Source organism: Mobula birostris, unplaced genomic scaffold (genome assembly GCF_030028105.1).
Source record: "Mobula birostris isolate sMobBir1 unplaced genomic scaffold, sMobBir1.hap1 scaffold_2426, whole genome shotgun sequence".
NCBI lineage: Eukaryota > Metazoa > Chordata > Chondrichthyes > Myliobatiformes > Myliobatidae > Mobula > Mobula birostris.
The window spans coordinates 1-16,186 of record NW_027275476.1 but is presented as its reverse complement, the minus strand read 5'-3'; the positions used below and the strand labels follow the sequence as shown (position 1 = coordinate 16,186).

At 58.6% G+C, this 16,186-nt stretch overlaps 1 protein-coding gene across 1 annotated transcript in view; it reads right to left on the bottom strand.

Moving 5' to 3' along the window:
- The window catches only part of LOC140192742 (uncharacterized), a gene marked incomplete at both ends in the record, with an annotated part of 34,688 nt that extends 28,883 nt beyond the window's left edge, over nt 1–5,805 (bottom strand). Inside the window, 2 exons of the mRNA XM_072250250.1 lie at nt 2,312–2,365; nt 5,731–5,805. Of these exons, the coding sequence (XP_072106351.1) occupies nt 2,312–2,365; nt 5,731–5,805 (129 nt within the window). The remainder of the gene's footprint in view (nt 1–2,311; nt 2,366–5,730) is intronic.
- Nucleotides 5,806–16,186: the final 10,381 nt, after the last annotated feature.

The following is a 16,186-nucleotide window of genomic DNA, read 5'->3' as shown; positions in this document are numbered from 1 at the left end:
GAGGAAGGGGTGTGACGCAGTGCAGAGATCGAGGAGTGTGACGCGGTGGATAGAGGGAGTGTGACGTTGTGGGGAGAGGGAGGAGTGTGACGTGGTGGAAAGAGGGAGGGTGACGTGGTGGAGAGAGGGAGGAGTGTGATGTGGTGAAGAGAGGGAGTCAGACCTGGTGGAGAGAGAGAGTGTGACGTTGTGAAGAGAGGGAGGAGTGTGACGTGGTGGAGAGGGGGAGGTGTGTGAAGTGGTGGAGAGAGGGAGTGTGACGTGGTGGAGAGAGGGCGCAGTGTGACGTGGTGGAGAGAGGGAGGGTGACGTGGTGGAGAGGGGGAGTGTGTCGTGGTGGAGAGAGGGAGTGTGACGTGGTGAAGAGAGGGAGGAGTGTGACGTGGTGGAGAGAGGGAGCAGTGTGACGTGTTGGGAGACGGGTTGTGACGTGGTGTAGAGAGGGAATGTGACGTGGTGGAGAGAGGGAGCAGTGTGACGTGGTGGAGAGAGGGAGTATGACGTGGTGGAGCAAGGGAGGAATGTGACGTGGTGGAGAGAGGTAGGGTGACGTGGTGGAGAGGGGGAGTTTGTCGTGGTGGAGAGAGGGACTGTGATGTGGTGAAGAGAGGGAGGAGTGTGACGTGGTGGAGAGAGGGAGTGCGTCGTGGTGGAGAGGAGGAGTGTGTCATGGTGGAGAGAGGGAGGAGTGTGACGCAGTGCAGAGATCGAGGAGTGTGATGCGGTGGATCGAGGGAGTGTGACGTCGTGGGGAGAGGGAGGAGTGTGACGTGGTGGAAAGAGGGAGGGTGACGTGGTGGAGAGAGGGAGGAGTGTGATGTGGTGAAGAGAGGGAGTCTGACCTGGTGGAGAGAGAGAGTGTGACGTGGTGAAGAGAGGGAGCAGTGTCACGTGGTGGATAGAGGGAGTGTGACGTGGTGGGGTGTGGGAGGAGTGTGACGTGGTTGAGAGAGGGAGAAGTGTGATGTGGTGGAGAGAGGGAGGAGTGTGATGTGGTGGAGAGAGGGAGGAGTGTGACGTGGTGGATAGAGGGAGTGTGATGTGGTGGAGCGAGGGAGTGTGTGGTGATTGAGAAAGGGAGGAGTGTGACACGGTGGAGAGAGGGAATGTGACGTGGAGAGAGGGAGGAGTAGACGTGGTGGAGAGCGGAAGGTGTGTGATGTGGTGGAGAGAGGGAGTGTGATGTCGTGGAGAGAGGGAGTGTGACATGGCGAAGAGAGGGAGGAGTGTGACGTGGTGGAGAGAGGGAGGAGTGTGACATGGTGGAGAGATAGAGAGTGACGTGGTGGAGAGAAGGAGGAGTGTGACGTGGTGAAGAGAGGGAGGAGTGTGACGCAGTGCAGAGATCCAGGAGTGTGACGCGGTGCAGAGAGGGAGTGTGACGTGGTGGAGAGAGGGAGTGTGACGTGGTGGAGACAGCGAGGGTTGTGGTGTGGTGGAGAGAGGGAGTGTGACGTGGTGGGGAGAGGGAGGTGTGTGACGTGGTGGAGAGAGGTAGAAGTGTGACGTGGTGGAGAGAGGGAGTGTGATGTGGTGGAGAGAGGAAGTGTGACGTGGTGGAGAGAGGGAGAAGTGTGAGATGGTGGAAAGAGGGAGGAGTGTCAGTGGTGGAGAGAGGGAGTGTGACGTGCTGGGGAGATGGAGGAGTGGGACGTGGTGGAGAGAGGGAGTGTGACGTGGTGGAGAGAGGGAGCAGTGTGACGTGCTGGGAGACGGGTTGTGACGTGGTGTAGAGAGGGAATGTGACGTGGTGGAGAGAGGGAGTGTGACGTGGTGGAGCAAGGGAGGAATGTGACGTGGTGGAGAGAGAGAGTGTGACGTGGTGGAGAGAGGGAGGAGTGTGACATTGTGGAGAGAGGGAGGAGTGTGACGTGGTGGAGAGAGGGGGCTGACGTGGTGGATAGGGGGATGAGTGTGACGTGGTGGAGAGGGGGAGTGTGACGTGCTGGAGAGAGGGAAGAGTGTGACGTGTTGTGAGAGGGACTGTGACATGGTGGAGAGAGTGAGTCTGACCTTCTGGAGAGAGAGAGTGTGACATTGTGAAGAGAGGGAGGAGTGTGACGTGGTGTAGAGGGGGAGCTGTGTGACGTGGTGAAGAGAGCGAGCAGTGTCACATGGTGGAGGGAGGTAGTGTGACGTGGTGGAGAGAGGGAGGAGTAGACGTGGTGGAGAGAGGAAGGAGTGTGACGTGGTGGAGAGAGTGTGTGTGATGTTGTGGAGAGAGGGAGGAGTGTGACGTGGTGAAGAGAGGGTGTGTGATGTGGTGGAGAGAGGGAGTGTGACATGGCGAAGAGAGGGAGAAGTGTGACATTGTGGAGAGAGGGAGGAGTGTGACGTGGTGGAGAGAGGGGGCTGACGTGGTGGATAGGGGGATGAGTGTGACGTGGTGGAGAGGGGGAGTGTGACGTGCTGGAGAGAGGGAAGAGTGTGACGTGTTGGGAGAGGGAGTGTGACGTGGTGGAGAGAGTGAGTCTGACCTTCTGGAGAGAGAGAGTGTGACATTGTGAAGAGAGGGAGGAGTGTGACGTGGTGTAGAGGGGGAGCTGTGTGACGTGGTGAAGAGAGCGAGCAGTGTCACATGGTGGAGAGAGGTAGTGTGACGTGGAGAGAGGGAGTGTGTCGTGGTTGAGAGAGGGAGGAGTGTGACGTAGTGGAGAGAGGGAGTGTGACGTGGTGGAGAGAGGGAGGAGTAGACGTGGTGGAGAGAGGAAGGAGTGTGACGTGGTGGAGAGAGTGTGTGTGATGTTGTGGAGAGAGGGAGGAGTGTGACGTGGTGAAGAGAGGGTGTGTGATGTGGTGGAGAGAGGGAGTGTGACATGGCGAAGAGAGGGAGGAGTGTGACCTGGCGGAGAGAGGGTGTGTGATGTGGTGGTGAGAGGGCGGAGTTTGACGTAATGGAGAGAGGGAGGAGTGTGACGTGTTGGAGAGAGGGAGGAGTGTGACGTGGTGGAGAGAGGGAGGAGTGTCAGTGGTGGAGAGAGGGAGTGTGACGTGCTGTGGAGATGGAGGAGTGTGTCGTGGTGGAGCGAGGGAGTGTGACATGCTGGGGAGATAAAGGAGAGTGACATGGTGGAAAGAGGGAGGAGTGTGAAGTGGTGGAGAGAGGTGGTGTGACGTGGTGGATAGAGGGATGAGTGTGACGTGTTGGGAGAGGGGGTGTGACGTGGTGTAGAGAGGGAGTGTGACGTGCTGTAGAGAGGGAGCAGTGTGACGTGTTGGGAGAGGGGTTGTGACGTGGTGTAGAGAGGGAGTGTGATGTGGTGGCGAGAGGGAGCAGTGTGACGTGGTGGAGAGAGGGAGTGTGACGTGGTGGAGCGAGGGAGGAGTGTGACGTGGTGGAGAGAGAGAGTGTGACGTGGTGGAGAGAGGGAGGAGTGTGACGTATTGGAGAGAGGGAGTGCGTCGTGGTGGAGAGGAGGAGTGTGACGTGGTGGAGAGAGGGAGTGTGACGTGGAGAGAGGGATGAGTGTGACGTTGTGGAGAGAGGTAGAATTGTGACGTGGTGGAGAGAGGGATGAGTGTGACGTGGTGGAGAGAGGGAGTGTGATGTGCTGGAGAGAGGGAGGAGTGTGACGTGTTGGGAGAGGGTGTGTGACGTGGTGTAGAGAGGGAGTGTGACGTGGTGGAGAGAGGGAGCAGTGTGACGTGGTGGAGAGAGGGAGTGTGACGTGGTGGAGTGAGGGAGGAATGTGACGTGCTGGAGAGAGGGAGTGTGACGTGGTGGAGAGAGGGAGGAGTGTGACTTGGTGGAGAGAGAGAGTGTGACGTGGTGGAGAGAGGGAGTGTGACGTGGTGGAGAGAGGGAGGAGTGTGACATGGTGGAGAGAGGGAGGAGTGTGACATAGTGGAGAGAAGGGGCTGATGTGGTGGATAGGGGGATGAGTGTGACGTGGTGGAGAGGGGGAGTGTTACGTGCTGGAGAGAGGGAAGAGTGTGACGTGTTGGGAGAGGGAGTGTGACGTGGTGAAGAGAGCGAGCAGTGTCACGTGGTGGAGAGAGGTAGTGTGACGTGGAGAGAAGGAGTGTGTCGTGGTTGAGAGAGGGAGGAGTGTGACGCGGTGCAGAAAGGGAGTGTGACGTGGTGGAGAGAGGGAGGGTGATGTGGTGGAGAGGGGGAGTGGTTTGTGGTGGAGAGAGGGAGTGTGACGTGGTGAAGAGAGGGAGGAGTGTCAGTGGTGGATAGAGGGAGTGTGAGGTAGTGGGGAGAGGGAGGTGTGTGACGTTTTGGACAGAGGTAGCAGTGTGACGTGGTGGAGAGATGGAGTGTGATGTGGTGGAGAGATGGAGTGTGACGTTGTTGAGAGAGGGAGGAGTGTGATGTGGTGGAGAGAGGGAGGAGTGTGACGTGGTGGATAGCGGCAGTGAGACGTGCTGGAGAGAGGGAGGAGTGTGATGGTGTCGAGAGAGGGAGTGTGTCATGGTGGAGAGAGGGAGTGTGACGTGGTGGAGAGAGGGAGGGGTGTGACGTGGTGGAGAGAGGGAGTGTGATGTGGTGGAGAGAGGGAGGAGTGTGACGTCGTGTAGAGAGGGAGTTTGACGTGGTGGAGAGAGGGAGTGTGACGTGGTGGAGAGAGGGGTGAGTGTGAAGTGGTGCAGAGAGCGAGTGTGACGTGGTGGAGATAGGGAGGAGTGTGAAGTGCTGGAGAGAGGTGGTGTGACGTAGTGGATGGAGAGATGCGTGTGACGTGGTGGAGAGCGGGAGTATGACGTGCTGGAGAGAGGGAGGAGTGTGACCTGTTGGGAAAGGGAGTGTGACTTTGTGTAGAGAGGGAGTGTGATGTGGTGGAGAGAGGGAGCAGTGTGACGTGGTGGAGAGTGGGAGTGTGACGTGGTGGAGAGAGGGAGTGTGACGTGGTGGAGAGAGGGAGGATTGTGACATGGTGGAGAGAGAGAGTGTGACGTGGTGGAGAGAGGGAGAAGTGTGACATGGTGGAGAGAGGGAGGAGTGTGACGTGGTGGAGAGAGGGGGCTGACGTGGTGGAAAGGGGGATGAGTGTGACGTGGTGGAGAGGGGGAGTGTGACGTGCTGGAGAGAGGGAAGAGTGTGACGTGTTGGGAGAGGGAGTGTGACGTGGTGGAGAGAGTGAGTCTGACCTGGTGGAGAGAGAGAGTGTGAAGTTGTGAAGAGAGGGAGGAGTGTGACGTCGTGGAGAGCGGGAGCTGTGTGACGTGGTGAAGAGAGCGAACAGTGTCACGTGGTGGAGAGAGGGAGTGTGACGTGGTTGAGAGAGGGAGGAGTGTGACGCAGTGGAGAAAGGGAGTGTGACGTGATGGAGAGAGGGAGGAGTAGACGTGGTGGAGAGAGGAAGGAGTGTGACGTGGTGGAGAGAGGGTGTGTGATGTTGTGGAGAGAGGGAGGAGTGTGACGTGGTGAAGAGAGGGAGTGTGATGTGGTGGAGAGAGGGAGTGTGACATCGCGAAGAGAGGGAGGAGTGTGACCTGGCGGAGAGAGGGTGTGTGATGTGGTGGTGAGAGGGCGGAGTGTGACTTGGTGGAGAGAGGGAGGAGTGTGATATTGTGGAGAGAGGGTGTGTGATGTGGTGGAGAGAGGGCGTGTGTCGTCGTGGAGAGAGGGAGTGTGACGTTGTGTACAGAAGGAGGAGTGTGATGTGGTAGAGAGAGAGAGTGTGACGTTCTGGAGAGAGGGAGGAGTGTGATGTCGCGGAGAGAGGGAGTGTGACGTGGTGGAGAGAGGGAGGAGTGGGACGTGGTGGAGGGAGAGAGTGTGACGTGGTGGAGAGAGGGATTCTGACCTGGTGGAGATAGAGAGGGTGACGTTGTGAAGAGAGGGATGAGGGTGACGTGGTGGAGCGAGGGAGGTGTGTGACGTGGTGAAGAGAGGGAGGAGTGTGACGTGGTGGAGAGAGGGAGTGTGACGTGGTGGAGAGAGGGTGTGTGCCGTGGTGGAGAGAGGGAGGAATGTGACACGGTGCAGAGAGGGAGGAATGTGACGTTGTGGTGAGAGGGAGGAGTGTGACGCGGTGCAGAAAGGGAGTGTGACGTGGTGGAGAGAGGGAGGGTGATGTGGTGGAGAGGGGGAGTGTGTCGTGGTGGAGAGAGGGAGTGTGACGTGGTGGGGAGAGGGAGGAGTGTGACGTGGTGGAGAGAGGGAGGTGTGTGACATGGTGGAGAGAGGGAGGAGTGTCAGTGGTGGAGAGATGGAGTGTGACGTGCTGTGGAGATGGAGGAGTGTGACGTGGTGGAGAGAGGGAGTGTGACGTGGTGGAGAGAGGGAGGAGTGTGAAGTGGTGGATAGAGTTGCTGTGACGTGGTAGATAGAGGAATGAGTGTGACGTGGTGGAGAGAGGGAGTGTGACGTGCTGGAAAGAGGGAGGAGAGTGACGTCTTGAATGAGGGGGTGTGACGTGGTGTAGAGAGGGAGTGTGACGTGGTGGAGAGAGGGAGCAGTGTGACGTGGTGGAGTGAGGGAGTGTGACATGGTGGAGCGAGGGAGGAGTGTGACGTGCTGGAGAGAGGGAGTGTGTTGTGGTGGAGGGAGGGAGAAGTGTTACGTGGTGGAGAGAGGGAGGAGTGTGAAGTGGTGGAGAGATGTGGTGTGACGTGGTGGACAGAGGGATGAGTGTGAAGTGGTGGAGAGAGGGAGTGTGACGTGATGGAGAGAGGGAGCAGTGTGACGTGTTGGGAGACGGGTTGTGACGTGGTGTAGAGAGGGAATGTGACGTGGTGGAGAGAGGGAGCAGTGTGACGTGGTGGAGAGAGGGAGTGTGACGTGGTGGAGCACGGGAGGAATGTGACGTGGTGGAGAGAGAGAGTGTGACGTGGTGGAGAGAGGGAGGAGTGTGACGTGGTGGAGAGAGGTAGGGTGACTTGGTGGAGAGGGGGAGTTTGTCGTGGTGGAGAGAGGGACTGTGATGTGGTGAAGAGAGGGTGACGTGGTGGAGAGAGGGAGTGCGTCGTGGTGGAGAGGAGGAGTGTGTCATGGTGGAGAGAGGGAGGAGTGTGATGCAGTGCAGAGATCGAGGAGTGTGACGCGGTGGATCGAGAGAGTGTGACGTCGTGGGGAGAGGGAGGAGTGTGACGTGGTGGAAAGAGGAAGGGTGACGTGGTGGAGAGAGGGAGGAGTGTGATGTGGTGAAGAGAGGGAGTCTGACCTGGTGGAGAGAGAGAGTGTGACGTGGTGAAGAGAGGGAGCAGTGTCACGTGCTGGATAGAGGGAGTGTGACGTGGTGGAGAGAGGGAGGACTGTGACGTGGTTGAGAGAGGGAGAAGTGTGATGTGGTGGAGAGAGGGAGGAGTGTGACGTGGTGGATAGAGGGAGTGTGATGTGGTAGAGCGAGGGAGTGTGTGGTGATTGAGAAAGGGAGGAGTGTGACACGGTGGAGAGAGGGAATGTGACGTGGAGAGAGGGAGGAGTAGACGTGGTGGAGAGCGGAAGGTGTGTGATGTGGTGGAGAGAGGGAGTGTGACATGGCGAAGAGAGGGAGGAGTGTGACGTGGTGGAGAGAGAGAGGAGTGTGACGTGGTGGAGAGAGGGAGGAGTGTGACATGGTGGAGAGATAGAAAGTGACGTGGTGGAGAGAAGGAGGAGTGTGACGTGGTGAAGAGAGGGAGTGTGACGTGGTGGAGAGGGGGATTGTGTCGTGGTGGAGAGACGGAGTGTGACGTGGTGAAGAGAGGGAGGAGTGTGACGCAGTGCAGAGATCCAGGAGTGTGACGCGGTGCAGAGAGGGAGTGTGACGTGGTGGAGAGAGGGAGTGTGACGTGGTGGAGACAGCGAGGGTTGTGGCGTGGTGGAGAGAGGGAGTGTGACGTGGTGGGGAGAGGGAGGTGTGTGACGTGGTGGAGAGAGGTAGAAGTGTGACGTGGTGGAGAGAGGGAGTGTGATGTGGTGGAGAGAGGAAGTGTGACGTGGTGGAGAGAGGGAGAAGTGTGAGATGGTGGAAAGAGGGAGGAGTGTCAGTGGTGGAGAGAGGGAGTGTGACGTGCTGGGGAGATGGAGGAGTGGGACGTGGTGGAGAGAGGGAGTGTGACGTGGTGGAAAGAGGGATGAGTGTGACGTGGTGGAGAGAGGGAGAAGTGTGACGTGGTGGAGAGAGGGAGGAGTGTGAAGTGGTGGAGAGAGGGAGTGTGACGTGGTGGAGAGAGGGCGCAGTGTGACGTGGTGGAGAGAGGGAGGGTGACGTGGTGGAGAGGGGGAGTGTGTCGTGGTGGAGAGAGGGAGTGTGACGTGGTGAAGAGAGGGAGGAGTGTGACGTGGTGGAGAGAGGGAGCAGTGTGACGTGTTGGGAGACGGGTTGTGACGTGGTGTAGAGAGGGAATGTGACGTGGTGGAGAGAGGGAGCAGTGTGACGTGGTGGAGAGAGGGAGTGTGACGTGGTGGAGCAAGGGAGGAATGTGACGTGGTGGAGAGAGGTAGGGTGATGTGGTGGAGAGGGGGAGTTTGTCGTGGTGGAGAGAGGGACTGTGATGTGGTGAAGAGAGTGAGGAGTGTGACGTGGTGGAGAGAGGGAGTGCGTCGTGGTGGAGAGGAGGAGTGTGTCATGGTGGAGAGAGGGAGGAGTGTGACGCAGTGCAGAGATCGAGGAGTGTGATGCAGTGGATCGAGGGAGTGTGACGTCGTGGGGAGAGGGAGGAGTGTGACGATGTGGAAAGAGGGAGGGTGACGTGGTGGAGAGAGGGAGGAGTGTGATGTGGTGAAGAGAGGGAGTCTGACCTGGTGGAGAGAGAGAGTGTCACGTGGTGAAGAGAGGGAGCAGTGTCACGTGGTGGATAGAGGGAGTGTGACGTGGTGGGGTGTGGGAGGAGTGTGACGTGGTGGAGAGAGGGAGGACTGTGACGTGGTTGAGAGAGGGAGAAGTGTGATGTGGTGGAGAGAGGGAGGAGTGTGACGTGGTGGATAGAGGGAGTGTGATGTGGTGGAGCGAGGGAGTGTGTGGTGATTGAGAAAGGGAGGAGTGTGACACGGTGGAGAGAGGGAATGTGACGTGGAGAGAGGGAGGAGTAGACGTGGTGGAGAGCGGAAGGTGTGTGATGTGGTGGAGAGAGGGAGTGTGATGTCGTGGAGAGAGGGAGTGTGACATGGCGAAGAGAGGGAGGAGTGTGACGTGGTGGAGAGAGAGAGGAGTGTGACGTGGTGAAGAGAGGGAGGACTGTGACGCAGTGCAGAGATCCAGGAGTGTGAAGCGGTGCAGAGAGGGAGTGTGACGTGGTGGAGAGAGGGAGTGTGACGTGGTGGAGACAGCGAGGGTTGTGGTGTGGTGGAGAGAGGGAGTGTGACGTGGTGGGGAGAGGGAGGTGTGTGACGTGGTGGAGAGAGGTAGAAGTGTGACGTGGTGGAGAGAGGGAGTGTGATGTGGTGGAGAGAGGAAGTGTGACGTGGTGGAGAGAGGGAGAAGTGTGAGATGGTGGAAAGAGGGAGGAGTGTCAGTGGTGGAGAGAGGGAGTGTGACATGCTGGGGAGATGGAGGAGTGGGACGTGGTGGAGAGAGGGAGTGTGACGTGGTGGAAAGAGGGATGAGTGTGACGTGGTGGAGAGAGGGAGAAGTGTGACGTGGTGGAGAGAGGGAGGAGTGTGAAGTGGTGGAGAGATGTGGTGTTACGTGGTGGAGAGAGGGAGTGTCACCTGCTGGAGAGAGGGAGCAGTGTGACGTGTTGGGAGAGGGGTTGTGACGTGGTGGAGAGAGGGAGCAGTGTGACGTGGTGGAGAGAGGGAGTGTGACGTGGTGGAGAGAGGGCGCAGTGTGACTTGGTGGAGAGAGGGAGGAGTGTGACGTGGTGGAGAGAGGGAGCAGTGTGACGTGCTGGGAGACGGGTTGTGACGTGGTGTAGAGAGGGAATGTGACGTGGTGGAGAGAGGGAGTGTGACGTGGTGGAGCAAGGGAGGAATGTGACGTGGTGGAGAGAGAGAGTGTGACGTGGTGGAGAGAGGGAGGAGTGTGACGTGGTGGAGAGAGGTAGGGTGACGTGGTGGAGAGGGGGAGTTTGTCGTGGTGGAGAGAGGGACTGTGATGTGGTGAAGAGAGGGAGGAGTGTGACGTGGTAGACAGAGGGATGTGTGTGACGTGGTGGAGGGAGGGAGTGTGACGTGCTGGAAAGAGGGAGGAGAGTGACGTGTTGGATGAGGGGGTGTGACGTGGTGTAGAGAGGGAGTGTGACGTGGTGGAGAGAGGGAGCAGTGTGACATGGTGCAGAGTGAGAGTGTGACATGGTGGAAAGAGGGAGGAGTGTGACGTGGTGGAGAGAGGTAGGGTGACGTGGTGGAGAGGGGGAGTGTGTCGTGGTGGAGAGAGGGAGTGTGACATGGTGAAGAGAGGGAGGAGTGTGACGTGGTGGAGAGAGGGAGTGCGTCGTGGTGGAGAGGAGGAGTGTGTCATGGTGGAGAGAGGAAGGGGTGTGACGCAGTGCAGAGATCGAGGAGTGTGACGCGGTGGATAGAGGGAGTGTGACGTTGTGGGGAGAGGGAGGAGTGTGACGTGGTGGAAAGAGGGAGGGTGACGTGGTGGAGAGAGGGAGGAGTGTGATGTGGTGAAGAGAGGGAGTCAGACCTGGTGGAGAGAGAGAGTGTGACGTTGTGAAGAGAGGGAGGAGTGTGACGTGGTGGAGAGGGGGAGGTGTGTGAAGTGGTGGAGAGAGGGAGTGTGACGTGGTGGAGAGAGGGCGCAGTGTGACGTGGTGGAGAGAGGGAGGGTGACGTGGTGGAGAGGGGGAGTGTGTCGTGGTGGAGAGAGGGAGTGTGACGTGGTGAAGAGAGGGAGGAGTGTGACGTGGTGGAGAGAGGGAGCAGTGTGACGTGTTGGGAGACGGGTTGTGACGTGGTGTAGAGAGGGAATGTGACGTGGTGGAGAGAGGGAGCAGTGTGACGTGGTGGAGAGAGGGAGTATGACGTGGTGGAGCAAGGGAGGAATGTGACGTGGTGGAGAGAGGTAGGGTGACGTGGTGGAGAGGGGGAGTTTGTCGTGGTGGAGAGAGGGACTGTGATGTGGTGAAGAGAGGGAGGAGTGTGACGTGGTGGAGAGAGGGAGTGCGTCGTGGTGGAGAGGAGGAGTGTGTCATGGTGGAGAGAGGGAGGAGTGTGACGCAGTGCAGAGATCGAGGAGTGTGATGCGGTGGATCGAGGGAGTGTGACGTCGTGGGGAGAGGGAGGAGTGTGACGTGGTGGAAAGAGGGAGGGTGACGTGGTGGAGAGAGGGAGGAGTGTGATGTGGTGAAGAGAGGGAGTCTGACCTGGTGGAGAGAGAGAGTGTGACGTGGTGAAGAGAGGGAGCAGTGTCACGTGGTGGATAGAGGGAGTGTGACGTGGTGGGGTGTGGGAGGAGTGTGACGTGGTTGAGAGAGGGAGAAGTGTGATGTGGTGGAGAGAGGGAGGAGTGTGATGTGGTGGAGAGAGGGAGGAGTGTGACGTGGTGGATAGAGGGAGTGTGATGTGGTGGAGCGAGGGAGTGTGTGGTGATTGAGAAAGGGAGGAGTGTGACACGGTGGAGAGAGGGAATGTGACGTGGAGAGAGGGAGGAGTAGACGTGGTGGAGAGCGGAAGGTGTGTGATGTGGTGGAGAGAGGGAGTGTGATGTCGTGGAGAGAGGGAGTGTGACATGGCGAAGAGAGGGAGGAGTGTGACGTGGTGGAGAGAGGGAGGAGTGTGACATGGTGGAGAGATAGAGAGTGACGTGGTGGAGAGAAGGAGGAGTGTGACGTGGTGAAGAGAGGGAGGAGTGTGACGCAGTGCAGAGATCCAGGAGTGTGACGCGGTGCAGAGAGGGAGTGTGACGTGGTGGAGAGAGGGAGTGTGACGTGGTGGAGACAGCGAGGGTTGTGGTGTGGTGGAGAGAGGGAGTGTGACGTGGTGGGGAGAGGGAGGTGTGTGACGTGGTGGAGAGAGGTAGAAGTGTGACGTGGTGGAGAGAGGGAGTGTGATGTGGTGGAGAGAGGAAGTGTGACGTGGTGGAGAGAGGGAGAAGTGTGAGATGGTGGAAAGAGGGAGGAGTGTCAGTGGTGGAGAGAGGGAGTGTGACGTGCTGGGGAGATGGAGGAGTGGGACGTGGTGGAGAGAGGGAGTGTGACGTGGTGGAAAGAGGGATGAGTGTGACGTGGTGGAGAGAGGGAGAAGTGTGACGTGGTGGAGAGAGGGAGGAGTGTGAAGTGGTGGAGAGATGTGGTGTTACGTGGTGGAGAGAGGGAGTGTCACCTGCTGGAGAGAGGGAGCAGTGTGACGTGTTGGGAGAGGGGTTGTGACGTGGTGGAGAGAGGGAGCAGTGTGACGTAGTGGAGAGAGGGAGTGTGACGTGGTGGAGAGAGGGCGCAGTGTGACTTGGTGGAGAGAGGGAGGAGTGTGACGTGGTGGAGAGAGGGAGCAGTGTGACGTGTTGGGAGACGGGTTGTGACGTGGTGTAGAGAGGGAATGTGACGTGGTGGAGAGAGGGAGTGTGACGTGGTGGAGCAAGGGAGGAATGTGACGTGGTGGAGAGAGAGAGTGTGACGTGGTGGAGAGAGGGAGGAGTGTGACGTGGTGGAGAGAGGTAGGGTGACGTGGTGGAGAGGGGGAGTTTGTCGTGGTGGAGAGAGGGACTGTGATGTGGTGAAGAGATCGAGGAGTGTGACGCGGTGGATCAAGGGAGTGTGACGTCGTGGGGAGAGGGAGGAGTGTGATGTGGTGAAGAGAGGGAGTCTGACCTGGTGGAGAGAGAGAGTGTGACGTGGTGAAGAGAGGGAGCAGTGTCATGTGGTGGATAGAGGGAGTGTGACGTGGTGGGGTGTGGGAGGAGTGTGACGTGGTGGAGAGAGGGAGGACTGTGACGTGGTTGAGAGAGGGAGAAGTGTGATGTGGTGGAGAGAGGGAGGAGTGTGACGTGGTGGAAAGAGGGAGTGTGATGTGGTGGAGCGAGGGAGTGTGTGGTGATTGAGAAAGGGAGGAGTGTGACACGGTGGAGAGAGGGAATGTGACGTGGAGAGAGGGAGAGTAGACGTGGTGGAGAGCGGAAGGTGTGTGATGTGGTGGAGAGAGGGAGTGTGATGTCGTGGAGAGAGGGAGTGTGACATGGCGAAGAGAGGGAGGAGTGTGACGTGGTGGAGAGAGAGAGGAGTGTGACGTGGTGGAGAGAGGGAGGAGTGTGACATGGTGGAGAGATAGAGAGTGACGTGGTGGAGAGAAGGAGGAGTGTGACGTGGTGAAGAGAGGGAGTGTGACGTGGTGGAGAGGGGGATTGTGTCGTGGTGGAGAGACGGAGTGTGACGTGGTGAAGAGAGGGAGGAGTGTGACGCAGTGCAGAGATCCAGGAGTGTGACGCGGTGCAGAGAGGGAGTGTGACGTGGTGGAGAGAGGGAGTGTGACGTGGTGGAGACAGTGAGGGTTGTGGCGTGGTGGAGAGAGGGAGTGTGACGTGGTGGGGAGAGGGAGGTGTGTGACGTGGTGGAGAGAGGTAGAAGTGTGACGTGGTGGAGAGAGGGAGTGTGATGTGGTGGAGAGAGGAAGTGTGACGTGGTGGAGAGAGGGAGAAGTGTGAGATGGTGGAAAGAGGGAGGAGTGTCAGTGGTGGAGAGAGGGAGTGTGACGTGCTGGGGAGATGGAGGAGTGGGACGTGGTGGAGAGAGGGAGTGTGACGTGGTGGAAAGAGGGATGAGTGTGACGTGGTGGAGAGAGGGAGAAGTGTGACGTGGTGGAGAGAGGGAGGAGTGTGAAGTGGTGGAGAGATGTGGTGTGATGTGGTGGAGAGAGGGAGTGTCACCTGCTGGAGAGAGGGAGCAGTGTGACGTGTTGGGAGAGGGGTTGTGACGTGGTGGAGAGAGGGAGCAGTGTGACGTGGTGGAGAGAGGGAGTGTGACGTGGTGGAGAGAGGGCGCAGTGTGACGTGGTGGAGAGAGGGAGGGTGACGTGGTGGAGAGGGGGAGTGTGTCGTGGTGGAGAGAGGGAGTGTGACGTGGTGAAGAGAGGGAGGAGTGTGACGTGGTGGAGAGAGGGAGTGCGTCGTGGTGGAGAGGAGGAGTGTGTCATGGTGGAGAGAGGGAGGAGTGTGACGCAGTGCAGAGATCGAGGAGTGTGACGCGGTGGATAGAGGCAGTGTGACGTGGTGGAGAGAGGGAGGTGTGTGACATGGTGGAGAGAGGGAGGAGTGTCAGTGGTGGAGAGAGGGAGTGTGACGTGCTGTGGAGATGGAGGAGTGTGACGTGATGGAGAGAGGGAGTGTGACGTGGTGGAGAGAGGGATGAGTGTGACGTGGTGGAGAGAGGTAGAAGTGTGATGTGGTGGAGAGAGGGAGGAGTGTGAAGTCGTGGAGAGAGTTGGTGTGACGTGGTAGACAGAGGGATGTGTGTGACGTGGTGGAGGGAGGGAGTGTGACGTGCTGGAAAGAGGGAGGAGAGTGACGTGTTGGATGAGGGGGTGTGACGTGGTGTAGAGAGGGAGTGTGACGTGGTGGAGAGAGGGAGCAGTGTGACGTGGTGCAGAGTGAGAGTGTGACGTGGTGGAAAGAGGGAGGAGTGTGACGTGGTGGAGAGAGGTAGGGTGACGTGGTGGAGAGGGGGAGTGTGTCGTGGTGGAGAGAGGGAGTGTGACATGGTGAAGAGAGGGAGGAGTGTGACGTGGTGGAGAGAGGGAGTGCGTCGTGGTGGAGAGGAGGAGTGTGTCATGGTGGAGAGAGGAAGGGGTGCGACGCAGTGCAGAGATCGAGGAGTGTGACGCGGTGGATAGAGGGAGTGTGACGTTGTGGGGAGAGGGAGGAGTGTGACGTGGTGGAAAGAGGGAGGGTGACATGGTGGAGAGAGGGAGGAGTGTGATGTGGTGAAGAGAGGGAGTCAGACCTGGTGGAGAGAGAGAGTGTGACGTTGTGAAGAGAGGGAGGAGTGTGACGTGGTGGAGAGGGGGAGGTGTGTGACGTGGTGATAGAAGAGGGAGCAGTGTCACGTGGTGGATAGAGGGAGTGTGACGTGGTGAAGAGAGGGAGGAGTGTGACGTGGTGGAGAGAGGGAGTGCGTCGTGGTGGAGAGGAGGAGTGTGTCATGGTGGAGAGAGGGAGGAGTGTGACGCAGTGCAGAGATCGAGGAGTGTGACGCGGTGGATAGAGGCAGTGTGACGTGGTGGAGAGAGGGAGCTGTGTGACATGGTGGAGAGAGGGAGGAGTGTCAGTGGTGGAGAGAGGGAGTGTGACGTGCTGTGGAGATGGAGGAGTGTGACGTGGTGGAGAGAGGGAGTGTGACGTGGTGGAGAGAGGGATGAGTGTGACGTGGTGGAGAGAGGTAGAAGTGTGATGTGGTGGAGAGAGGGAGGAGTGTGAAGTCGTGGAGAGAGTTGGTGTGACGTGGTAGACAGAGGGATGTGTGTGACGTGGTGGAGGGAGGGAGTGTGACGTGCTGGAAAGAGGGAGGAGAGTGACGTGTTGGATGAGGGGGTGTGACGTGGTGGAGAGAGGGAGCAGTGTGACGTGGTGCAGAGTGAGAGTGTGACGTGGTGGAAAGAGGGAGGAGTGTGACGTGGTGGAGAGAGGTAGGGTGACGTGGTGGAGAGGGGGAGTGTGTCGTGGTGGAGAGAGGGAGTGTGACATGGTGAAGAGAGGGAGGAGTGTGACGTGGTGGAGAGAGGGAGTGCGTCGTGGTGGAGAGGAGGAGTGTGTCATGGTGGAGAGAGGAAGGGGTGCGACGCAGTGCAGAGATCGAGGAGTGTGACGCGGTGGATAGAGGGAGTGTGACGTTGTGGGGAGAGGGAGGAGTGTGACGTGGTGGAAAGAGGGAGGGTGACGTGGTGGAGAGAGGGAGGAGTGTGATGTGGTGAAGAGAGGGAGTCAGACCTGGTGGAGAGAGAGAGTGTGACGTTGTGAAGAGAGGGAGGAGTGTGACATGGTGGAGAGGGGGAGGTGTGTGACGTGGTGAAGAGAGGGAGCAGTGTCACGTGGTGGATAGAGGGAGTGTGACGTGGTGGGGAGTGGGAGGAGTGTGACGTGGTGGAGAAAGGGAGGGCTGTGATGTGGTTGAGAGAGGGAGAAGTGTGATGTGGTGGAGAGAGGGAGTGTGATGTGGTGGAGCGAGGGAGTGTGTGGTGGTTGCGAGAGGGAGGAGTGTGACGCGGTGGAGAGAGGGAATGTGACGTGGAGAGAGGGAGGAGTAGACGTGGTGGAGAGCGGAAGGTGTGTGATGTGGTGGAGAGAGGGAGTGTGATGTCGTGGAGAGAGGGATTGTGACATGGCGAAGAGAGGGAGGAGTGTGACGTGGTGGAGAGAGAGAGGAGTGTGACATGGTGGAG